At 41.9% G+C, this 27,685-nt stretch overlaps 1 protein-coding gene across 3 annotated transcripts in view; it reads right to left on the reverse strand.

Annotated features, from left to right (window-relative positions):
• Positions 1 to 27,685, reverse strand: part of ADCY2 (adenylate cyclase 2) — a 432,450-nt gene that overhangs the window by 203,980 nt on the left and 200,785 nt on the right. For all 3 annotated transcript variants that reach the window (XR_006288776.1, XM_037893358.2, XM_043540281.1), the window contains exon 4: positions 19,548 to 19,697. Coding sequence is in view for 2 of the 3 variants with exons in the window: in XM_037893358.2 (XP_037749286.2) it covers positions 19,548 to 19,697 (150 nt within the window). In the remaining variant the exon portion in view is untranslated. The remainder of the gene's footprint in view (positions 1 to 19,547; positions 19,698 to 27,685) is intronic.

The raw sequence follows: 27,685 nt of genomic DNA on the forward strand, positions 1-27,685 counted from the left end.
GTTCCCCCAGCCTCTCCTTGGAAGTCATGTGCTCCAGCCCCCTAATAATTTTCGTTGCCCTCTGCTGGACTCTCTCCAATTTGTCCACATCCTTTCTGTAGTGGGGGCCCCAAAACTGGATGCAATACTCCAGATGTGGCCTCACCAGTGCCAAATAGAAGGGAATAATCACTTCCCTCGATCTGCTGACAATGCTCCTGCTAAGGAAGCACAATATGCTGTTAGCCTTCTTGGCAACAAGGGCACACTGGTGACTCATATCCAGCTTCTCATCCACTGTAATCTCCAGATCCTTTTCTGCAGAACTGCCACTTAGCCAGTCGATCCCCAGCCTGTAGCAGTGAATGGGATTCTTCCATCCTAAGTGCAGGACTCTGCACTTGTCCTTGTTGAACCTCATCAGATTTCTTTTGGCTCAATCCTCCAAATTGTCTAGGTCACTCTGGATCCTATCCCTGCCCTCCATCATATCTACCTCTCCCACAAGCTTAGTGTCATCTGCAAACTTGCTGAGGTTTCAATCCGTCCCATCATCCACATAATTAATGAAGATGTTGAACAAAACCAGTTCCAGGACTGACTCCTGGGGCACTGCACTTGATACCGGCTTCCAACTAGACATTGAGCCATTGATCACTACCTACTGAGCCCAATGATCTAGCCAGATTTCTATCCAATTTATAATCCATTCATCCAATCCATACTTCTTTAACTTGCTGGCAAGAATACTGTGGGAGACTGTATCAAAAGATTTGCTAAAGTCAACATATATTGCGTCCACCAATTTCCCCATATCCACAGAGCCACTTATGACATCATAGAAGGCAATGAGGTTGGTCAGGCATGACTTGCCTTTGGTGAATCCATGTTGACTGTTCCTGATCACCTTCCTCTCCTCAAAGTGCTTCAAAATGGTTTCCTTGAGGACCTGCTCCATGATTTTTTCAGGGCCTGAGGTGAGGCTGACTGGTCTGTAGTAAAGATGAGGACTATATTTGCCTTTTTCCAATTGTCCGGGACCTTCCCTGATCACCATGAGTTTTCAAAGGTAATGGCCAATGGCTCTGCAATCACATCAGCCAATTCCCTGAGCAACCTCGGATGCATTGCGTTGTGAATGTCCAGCTTTTCTAAACAGTCTTTAACCTGTTCTTTCACCACAGAGGGCTGCTCACCTTCTCCCCATACTGTGCTGCCCAGTGCAGCAGTCTGGGAGCGGACCTTGTCTGTGAAGACCAGGCCAAAAAAAGCATTGAGTACTTCAGCTTTTTTCACATCATCTGTCACTAGGTTCCCTCCTCCATTCAGTAAGGGTCCCACACTGTCCATGACCGTCTTGTTGCTAACATACCTGTAGAAACCCTTCTTGTTACCCTTCACATCCCTTGCTAGCTGTAACTTCAACTGTGCTTTGGCCTTCCTGATTAAACTCCTGCATGCTCGAGCAATATATTTATACTCCTCCCTAGACATCTGTCCAAGTTTCCACTTCTTGCAAGCATCCTTTTTGTGTTTAAGCTCACCAAAGATTTCTCTCTTAAGCCAAGCCGGTCGCCTGCCATATTTGCTATTCTTTCTGCATATCGGGATGGTTTGTTCTTGCGCCCTCAATAAGGCTTCTTTAAAATACAGCCAGCTCTCCTGGACTCCTTTCCCCCTCATATTAGCCTCCCAGGGGATCCTGCCCATCAGTTCCCTGACGTAGCCAAAGTCATAAGGCATACAGTCCAGAGCAGGGTGGATCCCAGTTGCATGGACAACTTCCTGTTCCTGTGCTGCGTTTATATAGAAGCTGTGAACCAATCAGGACCCCCAACATTCTGTCAATCAGGTTCCAGGATTGAAGTCATCTGTTGAGGTTCAGCTTCTGCCCTAACAACTGTTAGCAGGTAACTAGCTGGAGCTTACTAGCTCTTAAGCGTCCTGTTCACTGGCATTCAAGACCCTTACAGACTGCTGACTGAACTTCCTAGCTGGCGATACCTGTTAGGAGTCAACTGTCCAGGTACAGGAAGACAGTGTAGCTCCTTCATCTCATCTGATCTACCACCACTGAGAAGACCTTCTTGAAGACTCGTGGTGCTGTTACCAGTGAGAATGAAAGTACTCTGAACAGGTAGTGCTTTTGTCCTACCAGAAATCTGGAGAACTTTCTATATGTCCAGATGAAAATAAACATTTTTCATATTGAGAGCTGCGAACCACTTACCCTTCTCTGGGGAGGGAATTATGGATGCCAATATAACCATGCAGAATATTCATTTGCAAATAAAAATATTCCATTGACATACATTGAGAATGGGTCTCCATCCTCCGTTTTTCTTTGGGACTATGAAATATTGGGAGTAGAACCATTCCCCTTGATGTTGAGGTGGCATTCACTCTATACCCCCTCACTGGAGGAGAGAATTCACTTCCTGACAGAGGATCACCTAAGAAGAGTGGTCCCTGAAGAAGGGCTGAAAAGGAGGTTTGTATGGCGGAAAGGAAAGAAACTCGATGGAGCTAGAGTGGAGGATATCCAAGACCCAGTTGTCCATTTTTTGCCTTCCAGTTGTGGGTGAAGTATGGTAGGTGCCACAAGAAGTTCAGGGGAGGAGCACAGGGGATGGCATCACCAATGGCATGCTGTTCTTGAGCATCCTGTCATAAGTGATCGCTAGTTGGTGGATGAGTTTGAGCAGATAATGCCAGAATGGAGGAGGCTGCATACCTCAGTCTTTGTACCTTCTGGTGTTTGTGTAGCAGTTCTTTTGGATGGTGGTGACAGAAAGGTTGCGGGGGAGGCTTTGGCTTATACACTTGCTTACAGTGTTTCCTCTTAAGAGCTGGGACCCAAATGCCCAGGGAGCAGAGGATTGTCTTGGTGTCTCATCAGTCTTCTTGTTAAAGTGGTTGGACTCCTCAAAGGGCAAGTCCTTTTTTGTACTCCAGAAGCCTGTGCTCACTGTGTGGAGAATTTTTGTTGTTGTTGCAGCACTACATTTGATGTGTATAAATTATAAAATTTCATATTACATTAGGGTTACCAGCACAATTTCTAACATTCACCTGCACTACACACACTGCATAGGGAAATGTGGCCAAATATAAAAATGAGAGCTGCTAAACAAATACTGTAGAATGAAACTTGATAGCTCACGTTGACAAAAAAGATAGAAATGGTACACCCTACATAGCCCATTGCAAAGTCAGTCAACAGGAAATGATCACCCATCTTAGGAACAAATGTGTTAATAGTCTATATAAAACAGCCTGGCGTAAAACATTTGAAGTCACCACCATACAGATGAATGTGATTATATAGTCATAAGATTTAGGCCAAAATTTTCTAACCTAAGTGCCCAAAGTAGGATCTTACATCCATATTTTGGCTCCTATATCAGATTGGCCTTAATGTCAGAGGTGCTGAGGTCTACTGTTTTGTCTAGTCTAAGTATTTGTAAAAGTATCTAGAGGTGTCTACATAGATGATTTAAAGAAATGTAAATAAATGTGTACTTTGCAATCATAACATATCCTTTATCTTGTGTTGATTTCTGTATTATATAATTTCATTTTAAATCACCATAGATGTCTGCTACTCTACCAGTAATAGATCTGATGTCATTTACATAAATTGGTATAACATGGAAGTGACAAAGAAGCAATTATAATTTGTAGAATTAGCCTTCCTGCTTTTAACTCCCAGGTAAAATCAGATTAAAAAATTTAGGGCTGTTCTCTAACTCTAAAGATTACTTTTTGTCAACACCCTGAATATTTGAAAAAGTGAATCTCTGACTCAATAATAAGATCAGGATCATTATATTTTTCCTTATTATAATATTATCAGTGTTACAGAATTAATTTTAAATCTGGATTCTTACCTAGAGGGAAATTATCTATAAATGCATCAGGGCAATCTATGCTTAATGATGTAACAACATGCATTTGTGTACAAATATGGACTACACAAATTTCCAAAAATTCTTTATGATCATTGACAAACATACAACCTTGAATGTGATAAATAATAGTGACTTTTATAAATAAAACTGATCATTATTATTTCTGGTGTTGTGCATCTGTAAACAGCATCCTGTGCACAGAGCAGGGATTAACAAAAGTTTGGAATTATTTTGCAATGGCTGGGAGGATTTTTGTTGATGAAGATGTAATTTATTTAATAATAGGAAGAGGACATGACATTATTAAAGGGGACAATGCTTCCTTTTTCATTTCCTTCTCTTTGTTTGGAATCACAAGTATTCATGTATTTCAAGACACCTGGCTATAAAAAAACCCAAACCATTGAATAAACTGTGCATCAAATGAGGAAGCTTTAGAGCTTGATTGATCTGAATTACATGACCACTGATAGCTAAGGGAGTTCAATCTAAAAAGACAGGCATTCTCAAATGTAGTACAGCAATTCTGTTTGCTTCTGTTTCCCTATTTTAACTTTCCTTTGCTGAACCAGCATGTGCAGAGTTACCTACTGAGAATTCAATTATTCTGTGAACTAACCCATTAGCTGATTTGTATGCAAAACAAGATTCACCATATCACAGCTCTGGAACAGAAAAGGCATGGTTTCGAGTTTCTGGATCATACAGGGGTTACCAAAGGCCTGAGTCACCTATTAATTTAATCTTATACAAGAGGAGTGGGGGTGGGGGATTAGAGGATGACAATTGTTTTAAAAATGCCATTTACTCAAAATGCAAAGTGCAAGTGAATGAATAGCTTCCAGAAAGAAGCAAGGAGGTTTTTGTTTTGTTTGTTAAAGAACAAAACTTTACCAAAACGCACATTGACTACAGAATCACATTTCTGCTTGCAAGACCCTATTATACTTCCATTAGCTCTATTTAGCACCTCATTCTATGTTTAAAACACCCACCATTTAGTCTGAAATTGCTCATCTTTGGCTTTAGGCTAAAGATGATTTTGTGAGAGCGTTAGGGCTAGCTAGCTTGTTCAGTTGTAGGGCTCTGACAATGTTTCATTGTTAATATTTTAAAATGTATCTATTTAGCTCTGTAGTAACTCAAAAGCAGTTGGAGCTGAAGACTTGCAATTTTCACATAAAATCAGGGTTTAGTACATAATTGTATTGTGTATTAGCACTACTTTCATGCTTGTTGCCTTCTTGTGCTCCAGAATCTAGGCTTTCATGTAATCTTTATTAACTATTTCACTGCTCATCAAACCATGTAAGACAGGAGATGGAGGATCATATTAAGAATGTCTACACAATCTACTGTAAGTGACAGCTTGTTTTGGAACCACAAATCTTGGGAGATATTGCCAATTTCCTCCCCCCACTCACACCCACACCCCACAGCTGCAGAACCAGCAGGGTAAGTGAGCCCCATAATGAGGCACAAAACTTGTGCAACAGTGACAACCCCCATCCTGAGCCTTCAGTGCAGACTTTTACTACTTGGGAAACAGAATTAATTACATTAGGTCCCTTGATCCTGCTCTCATTGAAGTCAACTGCTAAACTTCCATTGTCTACAGCAGTACAGGATCAGGTCCTAAATTGTCAGCAGAAGACTATTATCCTATGTGAACAAGCCACTAGAGAAAGGTGCATAACACACTGAAAAAATGGGTGACCTATAAAAGTAGCCCCATTTTACAGACAACATAGCCACCAAAGATATAGCAGATTCTTGCTATGAAGCAGTGTGCCATAGTAGATGGGGTTTGGGTCTTTCATAGTAGAGAACTGTGCTCCCTTCCCAGCTGGTGTGACCTTTCACTGGGGTTTTAGATATTTATTAATCATAAGAGTTGTAAAGAGTACAGAATCACACCAGTCAGTAGAAGAGCTGATTCTAGAACTCATGAGTTCCTGCTTTCAAGTTATTATTAATTGTACCTGCAGCTGCTCCACTGGGTGATTGTGCTGCTCCACGTGGTCCCTCCAGAAAGAAGGATGGACTGCTGGAGTCATGTGTTGGTTCAGGAAGGTGGTCAAAGGAAACAGCTTAGCTTTCTTCCCCTTGCCTGCCCTCCACCATTAGAGCTGCTCTGGTGGCTGAGCAGAGTCTCTGCTCCTGTGGTTTCCCAGAACAGTGTGTATCACAGGGGCTGAGCCTTAGAATATTCAGGCTTTTTGGCATGGTGCCAAAATCAAGTAGTGACAATTCCAGCCACAGCAGGAAAATGATAATTTACAAAAGTTTCTTAGTCATATCTGAAAAGAATTTCATGGGATGAGCAAAACACAGCTCTCTAACCCCAGAGCATTTTCCCTGTCAGATATCAAAGCCCTGCTGCAAACAATTGAGCTTGTCAAAAAAAGGTTACAAAACTATTTTATAATGGAAAGTATTAGGCAACCTAAATATTGTCAGGAACCAAGACCTGCAGCAGAGCTAGTCTCCAGGCTACCTCACCCTACAGCTGGCCTGCAGCAGGCTGTTTGATTAGCCCTGCCACCTGACTGGCTGTAGAGGCCAACAGGCTGTCTCTTAAGCCAGCAACAGCTCACTGGCTTCTCAACGCTCATGCCCACCACTGTGTCTGCTCATGTGCTACCTTGTTCCTGCTACTCTTGCCTTGCACCCAGCCTAGCCTCTGTCCTGTCCCTGCCTTGAGGTCCACCCTGCCCCGGCCTGATACCTTCAATTCCTGCCCTCCCATTTGATCCTTGGCTCTGGCTCCTGACTATGGACTCCAGCTTCACCAACGGCTCTAGTATATGGATTCTGCCTTCCGGTTTGACCCTTGGCTTTGGCTCCTGACTGTTGACTATGGCTCTGACACCAGCCATTAGGCCTGCTGCCTGCTCTGACCACCAGGTTAGACCACCATGTCCCGGTCGGCTGACAAATACAGGGTTTGCTGACAGCTCCCCCTTTAATATTCTAATATTTTGTGCCAATGACACTTCTTATTTGAATATCACCTACAACCTCTATTGATGCAGAGCTTTTATAAGATGTAGGTCAATAGAAAGTGTTGAGTTACAGCAGTCTGTGGCTGCGTATCTTCTTCAGAATAAGAGATGAGTGCAATTCCTTTGAATGTCTGGTTCTATGTCTGACTGATCGCACTGAGGGTTGCTGAACTTCTCCATGCTTCTCCTTATCTCTTCTTGGCTTTGCAAGGAAATCCACCAGTTGCTTGGTACCACTGGTTGGTTTCCTTTCAATTGTACTATAACACTCTGCCTCATGACGTGTGATGCAAAGAAAGATATTTGTAGTTTCACTGGATCTAGAAATCCAGTAAGTTTTCACTGGGCGCTATATTCTCACCTACCAAATGAGGTGGTGCTTTAGAAGCTGGCAGCTGATTTAGACATACATTGAGGTGCACTTCTCTACCAGTATTCAATGGTATTCTCATTGGTGGAATTAAAATGTGGTTACTTTTGCCTCCACTCTACATGAACTAGCAGTTTCAGTTCAAACAGTCCCTTCTTCTCAAGTCAAATGACCTGTCTCTGAATATGACAACAGACATTGAGGTATAAGTAGAAGCAGCACAAAAGGCATTTAATGAATTACCAGTGTTAGTTACTATAGTGTCTTTCATACATTTCCATAAAGTCTAGCAATATTCTCATCACACAAGCAATACTGCGGTGAAGGCAGGTAAATTCAACACAATACCCATGACCACAAATATTCAGCACTGTTACAGCATTGCAAGAATTGTAATAAACTGAAACTTTCTGCAAGAGTGTCACACTTTTTTTTGCCTCAGGCTTAGCTGAACTGTCCCCTCCAGCTGTGATCAACTCAATCACCTTTATGACTGCATCTTTCAAATACCATAACAGTTTTCTGGACAACTTCCTCATTCAGATTTCCAACTGAACCAGCTGGCCAAGGAGAGAGCTCAATGTGGCTTAAGAAAAGAACAGTGACTTACCCTATAAAGCTGTGCTTTTTCAAGATGCAGTTAGTGAGGATCCACTATAGGTGCTCATGAGTTTCATGCACATAAGCGTGGATTCTTTTCTGCATGACAGTGTCTATAAGGGCCACACATGCACCCTGTGCTTCCTCATGCTCCTATGCATGAGCATAAAGGGTGGAGTGACCACAACACTCCTTTGGTTCCCTTGCAATTCAAAGCCCATGTTTGCATTGTTGTAACCAGGTGAATTTTATCCATGTTCAGTAATGACTGAAGTGGGAGGAATCTGTCCTCTGGCAAGTAAGGCCTCATTGTCATGGAATCTATCTTGGCCCCTACAAGCTCTATCGTCTGTGATGAGATAAGAAACAATTTCTCCCTGTTCACCAGGAAGTCTAGTGGAATGAAGAGCGAGAGGGTGCAGCTGGGGCTTTTCAGTGTTTCCTCATGTGATCTGCCCCAATCAGATGGTTGCCTAGACACGGTAAAACATGGATTCCTTTTTTTTTTAGGTTTGCCACCACCATGCAAGGTATTTCATAAGGACTCTCATTGCAGTGGAGAGTCTATTTTGTACTGGTAATGAATTGGCCCCACTGTAAATCTCAGGTACTTTCTGTGGACCAGGTGGATGGCAATGCGCAAGTATTTGTCCTGTATGTCAAGCCACAAACCAGTCCTGAGCCACAAGAGATGAAATGATGGCTGCAAGTATTATCATCCTGAATCTGAGGCAGCATATATACTCGTGCAGTCTCCTGAGGTCTAGGACAGGAAGAATAATAACCCTTTTCTTCTTCAGAATAAAGAAATGTTAGGAGTAGAAGCCTATTTCCCTGCATTCTTGCAGCAGCTGCTCTATCGTCCCCTAACAAGGCCACTTCTTGTTGTAATAGGCTGTCAAGGAAGGATCCCTGTAAAGTGATGAGGAAAGATAGTGTGGAGAGGGCAAGGAATGAATATGGATGGGGAGCCATAAGCAATGATGTCTAACACACATTTATCATCTGTAATCTTTACCACGTGTCATGGAAAGTGGTGAGGTGATTTCCAAATGTCTGCTCTGGGTACATGCATGTGTGAGTGCAACAGACAGAGATTTAAAAGACCAAAACTAAACTTTATTTCTAACTGCTTACAATTTAATTAAAATAAGGATTTAAGATTTAATTTCCTCCTACTGCTTACACCCTGTTTGATGTTTTAATGCTCAGTAGTGAACTGTCACGTCCTAATCAGAGGATGATGATTTTGGGAAAGAAGAAGCAATAGTGTAAAAGCAAAAACATGAACTCATGGGGAAAATTCTTTTTTTCATGCAAATACAAATGATACATTATCTGGTTTAGGCATTAAGTGAGCTTTTATGTATTCATTTTTAGTATTAGTTTACCAGAATATTTTTCAAACTTTTCCATTCATCGTTAACAGTTTCAACATCTCAGCAATTTAGAGTGAGATACCTTCATTTTGGATTCATTTTAAGGTAGTCCATGAAGTCTTTTCGTCCTACACAGATGATATGTTTCAATGAGACATTTAAAATCCCACTCAATGATTTGAAATCTCTTTCATGTAAATCTGTTTTAGCTTGAGAGATCTGTTTCTAAGCCCATTATTACATTGTCTCCTTTTCAAAGAAGGTATCTGAGAGAGCCCACTGAATGTCACTATCTCTATGCACTTCCTCCCCTCTATACTGTAACAATTTCTCAAAATATTTTTTCTGTGTCTCATAATGCAAAGCATCAGCAAGAAGGGTAATTATGCTAACTACTTGTCAATGTCAAAATCTAACATAGCTTTAAAGATTGATTACCCCTGCTAATTGTCAGCAAGGTGTATCAGTGAGACAAATAATTTTTATAAAAGGGTATTTGAAATGCATATGCTGCAGCAAAGTTTCATATGTTAGAAGGTCAGGGTAATTTCACATTTCATTTTATATTTATTAATGAGAGGGAAAGCAAAGATGGAACAAGCACATATGAACAGGTAGGAATTCTGTATTCTGAATGATACCTTTAACCACAGATGACATACTGTGTCCGTGAAACTAAAATCCACTGTTAACATAACCATGACTGACAAAGAGCAAAATATGCTAATAAGATACTTGAGAAGGATGCCATCAATGCTGCCATCAATTTCTGGGCCCAAGGGGCTATAATCAGTACACCCATTCCCATTGCACAGCTTCATTTCTCTCCCCTCTCCTCCCCCTTTCACCCTTTACTGTTAAGAATGTTCAGGATTCCAGAGCCCACACTGTAAAACCTGATGGACCCCATGAGGATCAAAGATATAGAAGATTATGGAGGTGAACAATATGCAAAGGAGTCTAAGTCAAGATTTTTTTTCACCCATGAGCCGAAGGATTTTCGGTTAGTTAGATTTTCTCTGCTCACTCTACATTTCAGAATGGATAGTTGACTTTTTTCAGGTAAATCTAAAGCAACTTCAAAATTGGGGGCACCATGAAGAGCTTTATACAACTTAATTCAAATTTATAGGGACTTTAAAAGTCCATCCAATCTTACAAGGTATTAAGAAGACGAGGATATTATTATTACAATTACATTGATAATGGAGGATCTGCTCCCACAGAGGGGATATTGCATACAGAGGAATCAGAAGAAAACTGAGTCTCCAGGATACCTTAGGTGTATTGCCTGTTAGAATATAGATATTCAGGCCTGTCTGCAAAGGCCTATACTCTAGGAATTTAGGTGTATTCTTATCACTTGGCTAGTTATAGAGGTATAAAAGAAAAAATCAAAATCCCTGTCTGCCGGTGTAAGGTCCTTCTCTTACTGTGACAGTCTGAGGCCCTGTTCTTAGGCTAAAGCCTTTGGCTAAGCAGCAGAGGCAGCCATAAGCTGGGAAGTGACCGGTCACCTCCTCACATTCCAAACTAGTCACATTGAAAGAAGGTGCTATTGGGCTGTTAGGAATACAATCCTGTCCTGGTAATGCCTATTGCCTCCAGAGAAAGGGAAGTGCCTAGAAGATGTAAAAGGAAACTTAGTTTGATAGTATCCTGTCTGGCAAGAACTCACTTATCAATAGCTGGGATGTGAAATCCTCATTTCTATGTTTGTTCTATCACTGTAGTCCCCGTTTCCCCACTGTTTGTCTGTATAATCTCTGTTTGGTTCTGTGATTGTTTCTGTCTGCTGTATAATTAATTTTGCTGGGTGTAAACTAATTAAGGTGGTGGGATATAATTGGTTAAATAATCATGTTACAATATGTTAGGATTGGTTCATTAAATTTCAGGAAAATGATTGGTTATGGTATAGCTAAGCGGAACTCAAGTTTTACTGTATAGTCTGCAGTCAATCAGGAAATGGGGTGTGTGGGGGGGGAAATGGGAACAGGGAATGGGGGTGGGGAAATTGGAATCATGTTTGGCTAAGGGCAGGAATGGGAACAGGGACACAGGTAAGGCTCTGTTGTGTCAGAGCTGGGAAGGGGGACACTAAGGAAGGAAACTGGAATCATGCTTGCTGGAAGTTCACCCCAATAAACATCGAATTGTTTGCACCTTTGGATTTTGGGTATAGTTGCTCTCTGTTCATGCGAGAAGGACCAGGGAAGTAAGTGGGTGAAGGAAAAAGCCCCCTAACATTGCCACCCCAGCCACTGACTCATCTGAATAATACTTTGTGTTTGGCACTTTACAAACATTACTTAATACAGTCTCACAATACATCTGTTAAGTACATGGATAATTGTGTGTGTGGCATGGAAGAATCTGGATGATCTCTTCCCGTCCTCACCCCATTTTTAAAAAACACCTGGAATTTCCCAGGTAATACAGAAAAAAGATCAATCCATAAATTGAACTATTTGGCTTGACCCTACTGGAAAGCCTGATCCTGCATTAAATCACAGAATCACAGAAATGCAGGGCTGGAAGGGACCTGAAGAGGCCATCTAACCAAGCCCCCCTACACTGAGACAGTAAACCTAGAACATCCCTGACAGGTGTTTGTCCAACCTGTTCTTAAAAGCCCCCCCGTCGTGGGGATTCTACAACTTCTCTTGAAAGCCTATGTCAATGTTAACTATCTTTACCGTTAGAAATTTTCCCCCTAATATCTAACCTAAATCTCCCTTGCTGCAGATTACACCAATTATTACTTGTCCTACCTCCAGTGGACATGGAGAACAATTGATCACTGACCTCTTTATAGCAGCTCTAAATATATTTGAAGACTGTTACCAGGTCCCCTCTACCCCCAGTCTCCTTTTCTCAGTTCTTTTAACCTTTTCACATATGTTAAATTTTCTAAACCTTTCATCACTTTTGTTCATCTCCTATGGACCCTCCAATTTATCCACATCTTTCTGAAAGTGTGGTGCCCAAACAGGACACTACTTCAGTTGAGGCCTCACCAGCTAACTAGGAGACAAAAACCCAAACCAAACAAATGTGTGTATATATAATATACAAATAGAGTGCAAAATTTAACTCAAGCTCAACTATGTTGAATAAACTATGTAGGTATATAGGTACATGTATAATATTTATGACTCATGTATTTGACTACATATATTCACTTGCATTTCTCCGGTTATTAATGTGTTCTGGTAATATTTGTCGTTGTCTAAACAACCCAGTGTGTCTTGCCAGTTGAAGTTCTGGGGTGATTTTGCAGAATGCCTGTTCAACTATTTTATTTGGAATAGAAACCAATTTACATTCTCAAAAGCAATTCAAAAGATAAAGCATAGACCAAACACTTTAGCTCTGTATGCTTTCTTAAAAATAAGGGAAAAACCATCACATGATTTATAATATGAATTGCAGTTCAGCATATTTTTCAGTAGCAATTATAAATTACATATTGTCTATGCATGCAAATTTGATGTGATATCCAAAGCACTTAGAAGCACACAGTTCCTGTACTCTATTCAAGCAAAACGCCCACTGAAGTAAATTAGAATTTTGTCTGAGCAAGGAATGCAGGATGAGGCCCTTTAATTGTCATGCTACAAACTTTTTGTTCTAATGTTTTACCTTGATCAAATTTAATTGGGCATTTTTAAATACTTACCCTCTCCTGCTTTTTAATATGTCTCATTCCTATAGCAGCAAAACAGTAACACTAGGCCATACTAGAATTTAATTTTGCTAATTGAAATGGAACACTGCACAGCAACTTTTGTAACCTCTCAGCAACACAAGTAGCAATAAAAGACAAAAATAAATCAGTCCTTTACTCCTGAGCTAAAAATGTTGCAGACGCAGCTTGCTCAGCCACTGTAGGAGGGAAAAATGCATATTGTTCTGAAGCTACATATCATTCATCACTTTACCTATCTAGATATTCATACAGCATTCATCATCATGATAAGCAGCAATGGTGGGATTTCAAAGACCTACACTTCTTCCCTTTTCAGGTGGAAGACTAGCAGGTGTGACACAGGTAATTTAAGTGTGGGGGAGAGGGAAAAAGAGAAGATCCTTGGGGAGGAAGGGGTAGAGGTGGTGGTGGTCATAGGGAGGATACAAACAATAATGTGTTTATAAGACTACATCTTTGAAAGCAGTTCTCCAATCCAGTTCAATTTCATCCATGCCACTGACCCACCTCGAGTTACCTATAAAAATGTGGAAAACCAGAATTGTAGGAAGTTATTCCTAGGTTTATATATGAGCCAAAGTTGATCATTAATAACAGATCTCTTAATTGGCTATACTTCATGTTTATTTCTACTGAAGACAAAAATTAAAATAAAGCCTTAGCTTACTATAACAAAGGCAATAAATTTTCCACCACTGGTCTATAATGATTGACAGAGTACATTAATGAAAGGGTGCTGTTATTACTGATTTACACTTCTACATTTTGTCAGGCTCCCAATATCGGGACTACTGTCAACACAACCCTGACAGGCAATATAGATCAAACACCCAACAAAGAGTTGTAAATTTGCACAGTTGCTTCCTTTCCACCCTCACAACCCCAACCACATTTGCCTGATACCTTCGTGGAAGTTTTGGGAAACCTGAAATTGCTTAGTGGTACCTTCTCAGAGATATTGATATACTTGAGCAGACAATGCCCACTGAAGGAAACCTCAGGCTAAAACGAGATCTTGTCCTACGTCAATGACTTCTTAAAACACCTTTCTACCCCTTTTGTGCACTATTCTAACCCTTTGTATCTATAGACTTTGCACTCCCAAACTCTCTTCCCTGATTCTGATACTAATTAGACGTATCAACCCACTAACTATACAGTCTTTAGATGAGAAAACAAAAATGAAAGTAACACACAGAATCATAGAATCATAGGGTTGGCAGGGACCTCAGGAGGTCATCTAGTCCAACCCCCTGCTCAAAGCAGGACCAATCCCCAACTAAATAATCCTAGCCAGGGTTTTGTCAACCCTGACCTTAAAAACATCAAAGGAAGGAGATTCCACCACCTCCCTAGGTAACCCATTCCAGTGCTTCACCACCCTCCTAGTGAAAAAGTTTTTCCTAATATCCAACCTAAACCTCCCCCACTGCAACTTGAGACCATTACTCCTTGTCATCTGCTACCACTGAGAACAGTCTAGATCCATCCTCTTTGGAACCCCCTTTCAGTTGAAAGCAGTTGTTTCAGTTGAAGGCAGTTGAAAGCAGTTGAAAGTAGCTTAAAGCAGCTATCAAATCCCCCCTCATTCTTCTCTTCTGCAGACTAAACAATCTCAGTTCCCTCAGCCTCTCCTCATAACTCATGTGTTCCAGTCCCCTAATCATTTTTGTTGCCCTCCGCTGGACGTTTTCCAATTTTTCCACATCCTTCTGGTAGTGTGGGGCCCAAAACTGGACACCGTACTCCAAATGAGGCCTCACCAATGCCGAATAGAGGGGAACGATCACATCCCTCGATCTGCTGGCAATGCCCCTACTTATACATCCCAAAATGCCATTGGCCTTCTTGGCAACAAGGGCACACTGTTGACTCATATCCAGCTTCTCGTCCACTGTAACCCCTGGGTCCTTTTCTGAAGAACTGCTGCCTAGCCACTTGGTCCCTAGTCTGTAGCAGTGCATGGGATTCTTCCATCCTAAGTGCAGGACTTTGCACTTGTCCTTGTTGAATCTCATCAGATTTATTTTGGCTCAATCCTCTAATTTGTCTAGGTCCCTCTGTATCCTGTCCCTACCCTCCAGCATATCTACTACTCCTCCCAGTTTAGTGTCATCTAAAAACTTGCTGAGGGTGCAATTCAAGCCATCCTCCAGATCATTAATAAAGATATTGAACAAAACTGGCGCCAGGACCGACCCTTGGGGCACTCCAGTTGATACTGGGTGCCAAGTAGACATCGAGCCGTTGATCACTACCCATTGAACCCGATGATCTAGCCAGATTTCTATCCACCTTATAGTCCATTCATCCAGCCCATACCTCTTTAATTTGCTGGAAAGAATACTGTGGGAGACCATATCAAAAGCTTTGCTAAAGTCAAGGAATAGCACGTCCACTGCTTTCCCCTCATCCACAGAGCCAGTTATCTCCTCATAGAAGGCAATCAGGTTGGTCAGGCATGACTTGCCCTTGGTGAATCCATGCTGACTGTTCATGATCACTTTCCTCTCCTTCAAGTGCTTCAAAATTGATTCCTTAAGGACATCAAGGACACTGGTCCTTGATACTCAACTTTGGTCAAGGAGCACGCAGCACAGCTCAGGAGGGTGAAAGGTTTGGTTCCTCAAACATAAATAAGAGCACCCTAATTCCTATTATAAATTATGCTGGTTGGCAATGGCCCCAAGGAGCCATGATGGCAGCTGGGAACTTCCAGAGCACAGGGAAGACCCATATCCACTTTCCCCAACCACAGAGTGCAGGGAGGGGGCTCATCATAGGAGTCACTACACTAGCTCTATACCACTGGAGGATTCCTCTGCCTAGGAGTGATCCTCCTGTGTGTTTGGCTACGGTTGCTTTGCTCCCACAGCATGGCCCAAAACAAGGATAATTCAGTGACAGTCTGGCAGGGCTGGCCTTACCATGAGGAGAACTGAGGCGGCCGCCTCAGGTGCCAGACTGTGGGAGGAAACTACTAGGACCAAAGTGTAGAAAATTGTGTCTGCTGCTGGTGCATATATATTCTCTCTGCTCTAGACGCACAGAGATGCTGGAGTGCTATGCTGGAGGAAGGAGAGCACAAGAGACATAACAGGCAGGCAGGAGAAAAGGTGAGAGGGAATAACAGAAAGCAGCAAGAACTGCAGGGAGAGAGTGGAGGAGGAGCCTCTTATGTATCTCTCTAGCACCCCCAGAAGCTTGGACTGATTAACACCAGCTTCTCCGGGAGCTTCCTGTTTCCTGCTGCTTCCCTGAACCCACTTGAGGAGAACAGGCAGTCAACTGAAGTAGTAGGAGCCAGTTAGGCCCTTAAGACACTGATATCTTCCCTCACTCAGGCCCTGCTACCAGCCTGCTTATTTGTCCCTTCAACTGATTGTTGAGAGTCACTATAGCTGGCACAGAACAGCAGTCATGAGTGAAAGAAGAAAAAGAAAGAAAGCAAAGGAAGCTTTTCTATCTAAGCAGGAAGGAGCTCTCCTGAGATACATAGACACAAATGTTCACGGTGAGCCTTCCGGCCCCAGTGAGGACGTGAGTGGTGAGGAGATGCCTGATCTTCCAGTTAGTCAGAGTGCAGGTGACCTGGCAGCTATGCAGCATCCATATCTCCATCTCAAATGGATGTAACCATGCACATTCCTGAAGAAAAGTGTAGATCAGAGAAGAGTGTGGTGGAGGTGCAAGAAACAGCTGCTGCTGAGTTTAGTTCCTTAAGTCTAAATGATCCAGGACTGTGGACCCACTTAAGCGGTAGCTTGTGGGACTTCCTTGTGCTGCATGGGCCACAGCAAGTGAAAAACTTCATGTTCCCCAAAGACAATGAAAATAGAAATTTTCATCTAACACATTACTGGCATGAAATCCCCAATGGTGACAAAGTGGAAAGGCCATGGCTTATGTACTCAAAAACCCAGAATGCTGCATACTGTTTTTGTTGCAAACTCTTCCAGTCTAATGTTCCAGACACATTGGATTCTACAGGAACAAAGGACTGGAAAAATCTGGCTAGAAAACTGGCATGCCATGAGAAGGCAGGAAATCAACACAGAGCATTTCATAGGTGGAAAGAGCTTGAGATGAGACTAAGGTTAAAGGCCACCATAGATGATCAGCATCAAGAGAAGATTGCATCAGAGTCTCTTTATTGGCAAAATGTTCTGAAAAGGCTCATTGCCACTGTGAGAATGCTTGTTACCCAAAACCTAGCACTGCGTGACACTTCAGATCAGCTGCATGTGCCAAACAATGGAAACTTCCTTAAAATTGTGGAGCTGATGACTGAGTTCGATGCTGTACTCCAGGAGCATCTAAGAAGAGTCACCACCCAAGAAATGTACACAAACCACTACCTTGGAAAAACAATTCAAAATGAGATCATACAGTTACTGGCAACAAAAGTCAAACAGAAGATGTGGCAGATCTGAAGTCAGCAAGACATTACTCTGTTATTCTGGACTGCACACCTGACATCAGCCATACGGAACAAATGACTTTAATGGTGCATTTTGTAACAACAACAGAACCTAGTGAAAATGTCCCTGCAATGGTGACTGTCAAAGAGCATTTTCTAGAATTTAGTGACATTGATGATACTACAGGAGCTGGTATGACAAATGTGCTTCTTAAAAAGCTGGAAGATACGGGAATTGCAATAGCTGACATGAGAGGTCAAGGCTATGATAATGGTGCCAACATGAGAGGAAAGAACAGAGGAGTGCAGACATGGATTCGAGAGTTAAACCCTCGAGCTTTTTTTATCTCATGCGGTTCTCATTCATTGAACTTGGTGGTCAGTGATGAAGCATCAGCTTCTAGTGAGGCTGCTGAATTTTTTAATGTAATTCAAAGCATCTGTGTATTTTTCTCTGCATCAACTCATCCATGACAAATTCTGAAGCAACATCTGGGAACATCCTCTCTGAAACTGAAACCATTGAGTGCCACATGATGGGAAAGCTGAGTGGAGGCGATAAAACCTATCAAACATCAAATTGGGAAGACAGATGATGCCATAGTTGCCATTATGGAGGATAATGCTATGACAGGAACTTTTCGTGGGAGAACAGTGGCAGAGGGAAATGGAATCACCAGAAACACACTGTGACAGGGCAAAGCCAGATGGCTATAGAAAAGTAGTGGGAGACAGATATATTAGTCCCAGGCTAAACAATTCCCTGTTACCAGGATAAATAAATGGCAGCTGCTCCAGGTCAATTAAGACACCTGGGGCCAATTAAGATCTTTCCAGAAGGCAGGGAAGATAGCTAGGTTGATTGGGACACCTGAAGCCAATTAGGGGCTGGCTGAAACTAGTTAAAAGCCTCCCAGTTAGTCAGTTGGGTGCATGCATGAGGAGCTGTAGGAGGAAGCCGTGCTGTTGGAGGAACTAAGCAGTACAAACCATATCAAGTGCAAGGAAGGACGCCCTGAGGTAAAGGTGAAGGAGATATTGAGAGGGGGCTGCTGTGGGGAAGTGACCCAGGGAATTGTACACGTCCTATTTCCAAAAAGACAGCTACCATAGCAGCTACTATTAGGATCCCTGGGCTGGAGCCTGGAGTAGAGGGCGGGCCCGGGCTCCCCCCTCCCCTCCCCGATTAATCACTGAGACAGGGAGACAACAGAGACTCTGCAAGGGAGGGTGGCTTCTCCTCACCTCCCTTGCTGGCTTATGATGAAAATGGCTCAGTAGGCTGTAATCCTTGCCACTAGAGAGAGAAGGGCTATGTGGAGGGTCACAGTGAGTATCTGCTGCGCTCCCTGGCAGATATTCAAAAGATCGAGGCAGCCGACAAGACTAATCGCAACCGAGATGTGTTCTCTACAAAACCAGGGCAGACGACTGAGACCTATCACCATATCAGTTCATAACAGTCTGAATCTAATGACTTTTAGGGTAAGATGCAGTTTTCTTGTTTAGCATCTGATGAGATATTTTGTGCTTTAAAATTTTGTAACTGTCAGGATGACAGGCACTATGGAAATTGAAAGAAAGAAAGAAAGAAAGGAAGAAAGAAAGAAAGAAAGAAAGAAAGAAAGAAAGAGTCAGCCTTATATTTAGCTATTACAATAAGTGACAGATGCTCTCATAATGAAATTCCCCCAGCTCTTTGTTATCCTACTTGAACCTTAGAACTATGTCACCTGACTAATCTGTACTGTAGCTTGAAATAAATTTTTAGGACAATACAGCAAGATTTTAGAGCAGTTCTGTTGGACAGGGAGAACGGATATTTCCCAAAGGCAAAGATCAACATCACATGGCTGATCCAATCAGAAGAAAACAACTGATAATCCTGAATACAGGTTCTATGTAGTGCCTTCACCTTCCATTGCCACAAAATATTTTTCATAAAGTAACTCAAGAGAAAACGCTTAGATGATAACAGAAACAACAATAAGTCATTTTATATTCAGATTAAAAATATGACAATCATTAAACAGATTTTGCATGGAGTTTAAAGCAAAGCTTCCAGTGACTTAATCAATAAGCTTTTTGTACTCACAAAGTGGATTATGCTCTGATAAACTGGGGTTTTTGGAAAAGCAACAGAATGGACCAAGGTATGAGAGTAACTTTACCTGCTGCCGCTTCTCAAATTCCAACTTGATGCGGGACTTGATGCAGTTGCAGGTGTCCTGATACGTCTGCTGCAGAGCAAGTTCCATGAGGTGCTTGTGGTATGCTCCTGCCAGGTTTCCACAGATAAAAATGATAGCATTTGCCAATATCTAAGGGGGTAAAAAAAGAACAGGCGAGACAGTGAACTTATTCAAATGAGGTATCAGGAAATAATCACAAGCAGCAGCAAAATAAATTTTTGTAGTTAATGTGTTTTGTTCCTGTTTGAAGTTTATATTTAATGGACCTTCTCCTTTCAAAAAGCCCTCATAATTACGGTCGCAAAATCCCCAGAGATGACCCGTTTTGTTTTTTTTCATTTTTTAAAAAAAACTTAGAACTCTGATGAATAATGTGTTTGCCTGTTTCATGATATACTGAAAAAGGAATTCAGTTCATTTTCTATGTGCAATGTTGAGCATTAATTAGGTGCTGGCATGCTTTACTACTGCTAAATGACAGTCTTTGCTACTAATAATTATGTTATTGTTAAGGTCTTTCAATAGACCATTTTCTTTAGTAGTATGAAATGCTCACAGCCAAGAATCAGCCAAGTAGGAGGCTGTCAAGCATTTCTTGAGGCTCACCCACCACTATCCTGGAGCTAGAAACATTAAGTTTCACACAAAAACAAGCACTAAGGTCTGATACACAAAAGGAGTTAGGTGCCTATGTCCTAGTTTTAGGATCCACTGAGATTCACAAAAATCCCACTGTACTCAGTAGGTACATAACAGTCAAAGAGGAGCTCCCTCATAACTTTTAGTGCAATGGTTAGGATACTTACCTGGGATGTTGGAGACTCCCAGTTCAAACCCACCTTCAGCTGTGGGGGAGAAGCGATTTGAACAGGGATCTGCCACCTCTGAGGTGAGTGCTCTATCTACTGGGTTTTGTGAAGTTGTTGAACCGTGGATAAATAATTAAAAAGTCATTGGAGTAGGGGGACTAAACACTGGGTCTACCACATCCTGGACCAATGTGCAAAACCACCAGGTTACAGAGTCATTCTCATGTTGCTTACTCTCTCTCTGTTCCCTCCTTCCCTCTCCCCATGTAGAAATATACAATTAGGGCACTCAGATCTTATCTTTGCCCTGTAATGACACCATGCAATAACCATACAATTATGATTAAGGCATCTGAGTTTTTGTGGTGCTAGATTAAATTGATTTTTAAAAGACATATTACATTTCCCCCTTCATAGTTTCACTACAGGGCAGAACCACCTTAAAACAACTCTGCTCTGTATTCATAAAATGAATTCTTTTTATATTAAAAAGAGGACATTACCACTTGCTATTTTTAATTATCTGAAAATACGAATGATCATTTTTTATAGTTTAATGTTTATGGCCAGATTCACCAGTACATGACAGGTGGTTTCTGCTGTTCTTGCATATTGGATCAGATCAATGATCCATTTAGCCTGGTATCCCGCCTTCCAACAGTGGTCAGTGCCAGATGCTTCAAAGGGAAGGAACAGAACAGGGCAACTATCAAGTGATCCATTCCCACTCACAGCCTCTGGCAGTCAGAGGCTTAGGGACACCCAGAGCATGGGGTTGCATCCCTGAGCATCTTGGCTAATAGCATTGATAGGCCTATTCTCCATGAATTTATCCAATTCATTTTTAAACCCATTTATACTTTTGGTCTTCACAACATCCCCTGGCAATAAGACTCACTGCGGGTTGTGTGAAGAACTATTTCCATATGTTAGTTTTAAATCTGCTGCCTATTAATTTCATTGGATTAGCCCTGGTTCTTGTATTATGTGAAAGGGTAAATAATACTTCCTTATGCACTTTCTCCTCAACATTCATGATTTTATAGACCTCTATCCTATCCCTCCTTTGTTGACTCTTTTCAAGATCAACAATCCCAATCTTTTTAATCTCTCCTCATACGGAAGATATTCCATATCCTTAATCATTTTTGCTGAATTATCTGTACCTTTTTCAATTCTAATATATGTTTTTTTGAGATGGTGTGACCAGAACTGCACATAGTTTTCAAGGTGTGGGTGTACCATGGATTTATAAATCGGTATTATGATATTTTCTGTCTTCTTATCTATCCCTTTTCTAATGGTTCCTAATATTCTGTTAGCTTTTTTGACTGCCACTGCACATTGAGTGGATGTTTTCAGAGAACTTTCTTCAATGGCTCCAAGATCTCTTTCTTGAGTGGTAACAGCTAATTTAGATCCCATCATTTTGTACGTATCGTTGGTATTATATTTTCCAATGTGCATTACTTTGCATTTAGCAACTCTGAATTTCATCTGCCATTTTGTTGCCTAGTCACCCAGTTTTGTGAGATGCCTTTGTAACTCTTCACAGTCTGTTCTGGACTTAATTATCTTGAGTAATTTTGTATCATCTACAAACTTTGCCACCTCACTCTTTACCTTTTCCCAGATCATTTATGAATATGCTGAACAGCACTGCTCCCGGTACAGATCCCTAGGGGGCACCACTATTTACCTCTTTTCATTCTGAAAACTGACTGGCATATTGGATCAGATCAATGGTCCATTTAGCCTGCTATCCTGCCTTCCTACCCTTTGTTTCCTATCTTTTAATCAGTTACTGATCATGAGAGGACCTTCCCTCTTATCTCACATCGGCTTAGTTTACTTAAGAGCCTTTGGTGAGGGATCTTCACAAAGGCTTTCAGAAAGTCCAAGTACACTATATCCACTGGATCATCCTTGTCCACATTTGTTGACCCCCTCAAAAATTGTAATAGGTTGGTGAGGCATGATTTCTCTTTTCAAAAGTCCTGTTGGCTCTTCCCTAACAAATCATGTTCATCTATGTGTTGGATAATTATGTTCTTTATTACAGTTTCAACCAATTTGCCTGGTACTGAAGCTATGTTTACTGTCCTGTAATTGCCAGGATCCCCTCTGCAAACTTTTTTTAAAAATTGGCTTCACGTTAGCTATCCTCCAGTCATCTGGTACAGAGGCTGATTTAAGTGTTAGGTCACATAGCACAGTTATCAGAGGGGTGGCTGTGTCAGCCTATATCCACAAAAACAACGAGGAGTCTGGTGGCACCTTAAAGACTAACAGATTTATTCGGGCATAAGGTTTCACGGGTAAAAAACCCACTTCTTCAGATGCATGGAGTGAAAATTACAGATACAGGCATAAATATATATATACTGGCGCATGAAGAGAAGGGAGTTACCTTACAAGTTGAGAACCAGTGTTGACAAGGCCAATTCAGTCAGGGTGGATGTGGTCCACTCCCAATAATTTATGAGGAGGTGTCAAAACCAAGAGAGAGAAAATTGCTTTTGTAGTGAGCCAGCCACTCCCAGTCCCTATTCAACCCCAAATTAATGGTGTTAAGTTTGCAAATGAATTATAGCTCTGCAGTTTCTTTTTGAAGTCTGTTTTTGAAGGTTTTTGTTGTTGAAGGATGGCTACTTTTAAATCTGTTATTGAATGTCCAGGGAGATTGAAGTGTTCTCCTACTGGCTTTTGTATGTTGCCATTCCTGATGTCTGATTTGTGTCCATTTATTCTTTTACGTAGGGACTGTCCGATTTGGCCAATGTACATGGCAGAGGAGCATTGCTGGCACATGATGGTATATATTACATTAGTAGATGTGCAGGTGAACGAGCCCCTAATGGTCTGGCTGATGTGAGTGGGTCCTCTGAGGGTGTCAGTTATTGGGAGTGGACCACATCCACCCTGACTCAATTGGCCTTGTCAACACTGGTTCTCCACTTGAAAGGTAACTCTCTTCTCTTCACGTTTAGTATATATATTTATGCCTGTATCTGTAATTTTCACTCCATGCATCCGAAGAAGTGGGTTTTTACCCATGAAAGCTTATGCCCAAATAAATCTGTTAATCTTTAAGGTGCCACTGGACTCCTTGTTGTTTTTATAGCACAGTTAGTAATTCTGCAATTTCATACCTGAGTTCCTTCAGAATTCTTGGGTGAATACCATCTGGTCCTGGTGATTTATTACAGTTTAATTTATCTATTTGATCAAAACTCTCCTCGACTGACACCTCAAGCTGGGACAGTTCCTTGGATTTGTCACCTAAAAAGAATGGGTCAGGTTGGGAAATCTCACTCACATCATCTGCAGTGCAGACCAGTGAAAGTAATTCATTTAGGCTCTCCACAATGACCTTGTCTTTCTTGAGTGCTCCTTTAGCACCTCAATAATTCAGTGGCCTCACTGATTGTTTGGCAGGCTTCCTGAGTCTGATGTACTTAAAAAAATGTTTTGGCTAATTTTTGAATCTTTTGCTTAGTTGCTCTTCAAATTCTTTTTTAGCCTGCCTAATTGAACTTTTGCACTTTATTTGCCAGAGATGATGCTTCTCTCTATTTTCTTCATTAGAATTTGACATCCAATTTTTACAGGATGTCTTTTTGCCTCCAAGCACCTACTTTACTCTGTTGTTTAGCCATAGTGGCATATTTTTGGTCCTCGTAAAAAATTTTTTGTTTAAATTTGAGATATACATTTAATTTGAGCCTCTATTATAATGTTATTTAAAATTTCCATGCAGGTTGCAAGCATTTCATTTTTGCGACTGTTCCTTTTAATTTCCATTTCATTACTGTCCTCATTTTTGTGTAGTTCCCCTTCCTGAAGTTAAATATTACTATAGTGGGCTTCTTTGTAATTTCCCCTCCCCAATCAAGGATATTAAATTTTTATTATATTATGACAGGTTTCAGAGTAACAGCCGTGTTAGTCTGTATTCGCAAAAAGAAAAGGAGTACTTGTGGCACCTTAGAGACTAACCAATTTATTTGAGCATAAGCTTTCACTGTAGCTCACAAAAGCTTATGCTCAAATAAATTGGTTAGTCTCTAAGGTGCCACAAGTACTCCTTTTCTTTTTATTATATTATGGTTGCAAGCACACATAGTTTCTCTCCATTTTACCTCTCCTTACATGCCCCTGCTTGCACACAGACATATACCATTTCCCACTCTCTTTTGCACACACACTCACATTTCCCAGTATACACAACATACATAAACACACACACCATTCATCACTTGCCTTCTCCCTCCTGCCTCCTCTACATTTCCCCCCTCCACATGGACACACACAATGTTGCCTCCTTCCTTCTGTCCTCCCTGTTAAGTAGATTTGGAGCAATAGCTTTTGAAAGAAATAGCTGGGATTTAATGTCCATTTTTGCTGTTGTTTTTCCTAGCTGAAAGTGTATCTGTCCGTACAGGCTGGTACCAAATAGTTCCTTCAGAGAGACTCATTCAGAATTGCCCTTTTTCAAAATGGCTGCCATTTCCCATTGTTCTCAGTGGGACTGAGATTATATGCTGATGCCCACTTTCAAAATGGCCATCACCTCTCATTGTTCCCAGTGATAATTGGCCCAGGGAAAATGGGGGCTTTTGTAAAGGCATCACTCGGTGCACTCTCTATTCACAGTACTGCATGCTAGGAATGTGCTGCTTTATTCAACTACATAGTGTAACCCTCCAACTCCCTTATCATAAGCTGGGCTCAGCCAGGACTGAAGATTGCATCCTAGAAGTGTTGCAGCCTTATTGGCAGGCTACCCTTCCTTGAGCAGATAGGAGGCTGGAGGGAGGGAGCTAAAGCAGCAGCCCCAGATGTTCCAAAAAAAGGGGAGCTCTGATGGGTTCTTTACCCCACAAACCAGTAAGGTTACCACCTTTGAAATGCAAAAAACCCAGCAGATCCCTACATAAGGCAAGCCTGCTGCAACCTCAACCACCAACCACAAGGCAACTCTACAATCTCTCCCTTCAATAGCTACTTATAGTCTCCATCGAGATAACACATATAGATTAGATTGATAACATCGCATCTCTCCTCACTCTCAGGTGATTCAGACCCTCTCTCACATATAGGCACCGTGCGCTTGCCTGTTGGTGGGCAGACAGCTGCTGTATTTTCAACAGTTTTGATCTATTATTGCTTAAACTCTGGAAGGGGAACACTGCAGTATATTTAGCTGGGCACAGAAACTTTTAACATTAGACATCCCAGTTGCCTCCTTCCTTGTACTGTGATAATAATGCAAAACTTCAAAATATTAAAAAGCTTTTTAAAAAAACCTGGCAGATTAAATGATTTTTCTGGAAACTGGCAAATCCATTAAAAAAAAGACAGGTCAGACAATTACCAGCCAGGTGGTAACCCTAGAGACCAAATGCCTGGGAGAGAGGACATAGCCTGGGGTGTCAGCTGAAAGGAAAGAGAGAGGGAAAGCAGCGAAGAGAGCCAGAAGGGGAGGGAGCACTCAGCTCCCCTTATGGACTGACTGTTTTTACTATTTTCCCAATCCCCATTTAGGAAACTCTGCCACGTCAGGTTCCCCTAGGGCCTGCCAGACCATTGCGAAAGAAAAGACAGCCCGACAGACAGTGCAGCTGACTGCCACAGCTGTCACCACCTACAGCCTGATCACTAACAGTTACTTCAGCCAGGGGGAAGAGCAGAAAGCTTATATCTAAGATTGTTACCACAGTGTGAGGAGGATTCAGACCATCCGTTGGAGCTGAAAAGCTATTTCTGAGACCCAGACAGCTCTACAGATCATTGGATCCCTCAGACAAGACAAACAGAGGGAACAGTGCCTACAGCAGCTACTGGAGCACCACCAACAGGGACCTGGACTGGGGACTGACATGTTAGAGAAAGGGTTGCCAATTTGGTTGGACATATTCTTGGAGGTTTCATCATATGACATAATCTTTAATTAAAATTTAATCTTTAATTCCTGGAGACTCCAGGACAATCCTGGAGGCTTGGCAACCCTAGTTAGAGGGTCGACTTAACGTTAAGAGTCAAGGAGACTTTGTGAAAGAAAAAAAATGTTTCTGGAACTCTCTCAATCTAGTCATAGTCATATATATACAGAAATGCAAAGAATGAGTTATTATATATATGTATATAGTATAACTCATATATATATATATATATATATTTAGTATAACTCATTATTTGCATTTATATTATTTATATAAAGTTTATTGGAGTTGTTTGGTGTTTTGACAATTGTGTACTTATTTATGAAGTGAGTACAGTATCCACCGTTCGGATGGATTACCTATTATTTCCCAGGAGGCATAACCATTAAAGCATCAGTTTGAATAATCCAGATCACCAGTGGGAGCAGTCATGAGTTCGGCACAGAGACCCACATTGGCAGAAAAAGACCCATGACCTCAGGAAATGAAGCACATCCCACATCTCCCGAGTTTGCACCCTCAGAAGTGCCAGGGTGTTGCGGCTGCCCACAAGTTACCTTGGGCTGTTGTTACAGCATGGTTCGGGGGGAGCTAGCAGTGAACTGGTTTTGACCAGCCGAGCTGGCTTGCAGCCACTCGACTGGGTAAACAAGTGAAGAGATAAGTGAGGACCAAGACTGTGAAGTGTCAGAATAGGAAGCAACAGTGTTTCCTGCCAGAGCCCGCCTGTGGGTGAATATGCCCCTCCCCGCCCCCCAGAAGGAGATGATGGTAAAAGCAGCTATGAAAATTGCCTTAAACAAACAGTCTCACCTGCGGACCCTGGCCTTGTGGGTGCCCAGGAATTCCCCACGCTGGAGCAGCACCTGCTACGAGCCCTCAAGGACAAGGAAGGAGGATCCAGGACTGTCCATAGCAGAAGGGGCGTAAGCATTGATTCTTGCTTGCTTGCTTGCTGGAAAGCACGTATTTAGTAATGTGTGAAGGCTGGGAGGCTTATTATACTTTGGCGATAAAACAGATTATACTTATGCACCTGGCGTGGCTTCACTGAGTGTATCCGAGGCCCGCCCCCCCCTTTGGGACCGACACCTGGCATAATCAGCAGGATACACTTGGTGACACCCCCGGGAGGTGTAGCCAGATGTGGAGCAAGTGAGGATGTGAGGTTGTGGCCACCGACAAGATACCAGGCTGGAGTAGTACCTCCCACTGGGCACCAGTGGCCAAATTGTTATGCCGGGTGGCTCCCCTGCTTAGATGGGACAGGGACGAAGTTCCCCTCACCCCGGCCAAATTGGCCGAGCAGATGGAGAAGGCAATAGAGTTATATGGGCATAATAAACTCTATAAGGATTGGGGG

The sequence above is a fragment of the Chelonia mydas genome, chromosome 2 (assembly GCF_015237465.2).
Source record: "Chelonia mydas isolate rCheMyd1 chromosome 2, rCheMyd1.pri.v2, whole genome shotgun sequence".
Lineage (NCBI taxonomy): Eukaryota > Metazoa > Chordata > Testudines > Cheloniidae > Chelonia > Chelonia mydas.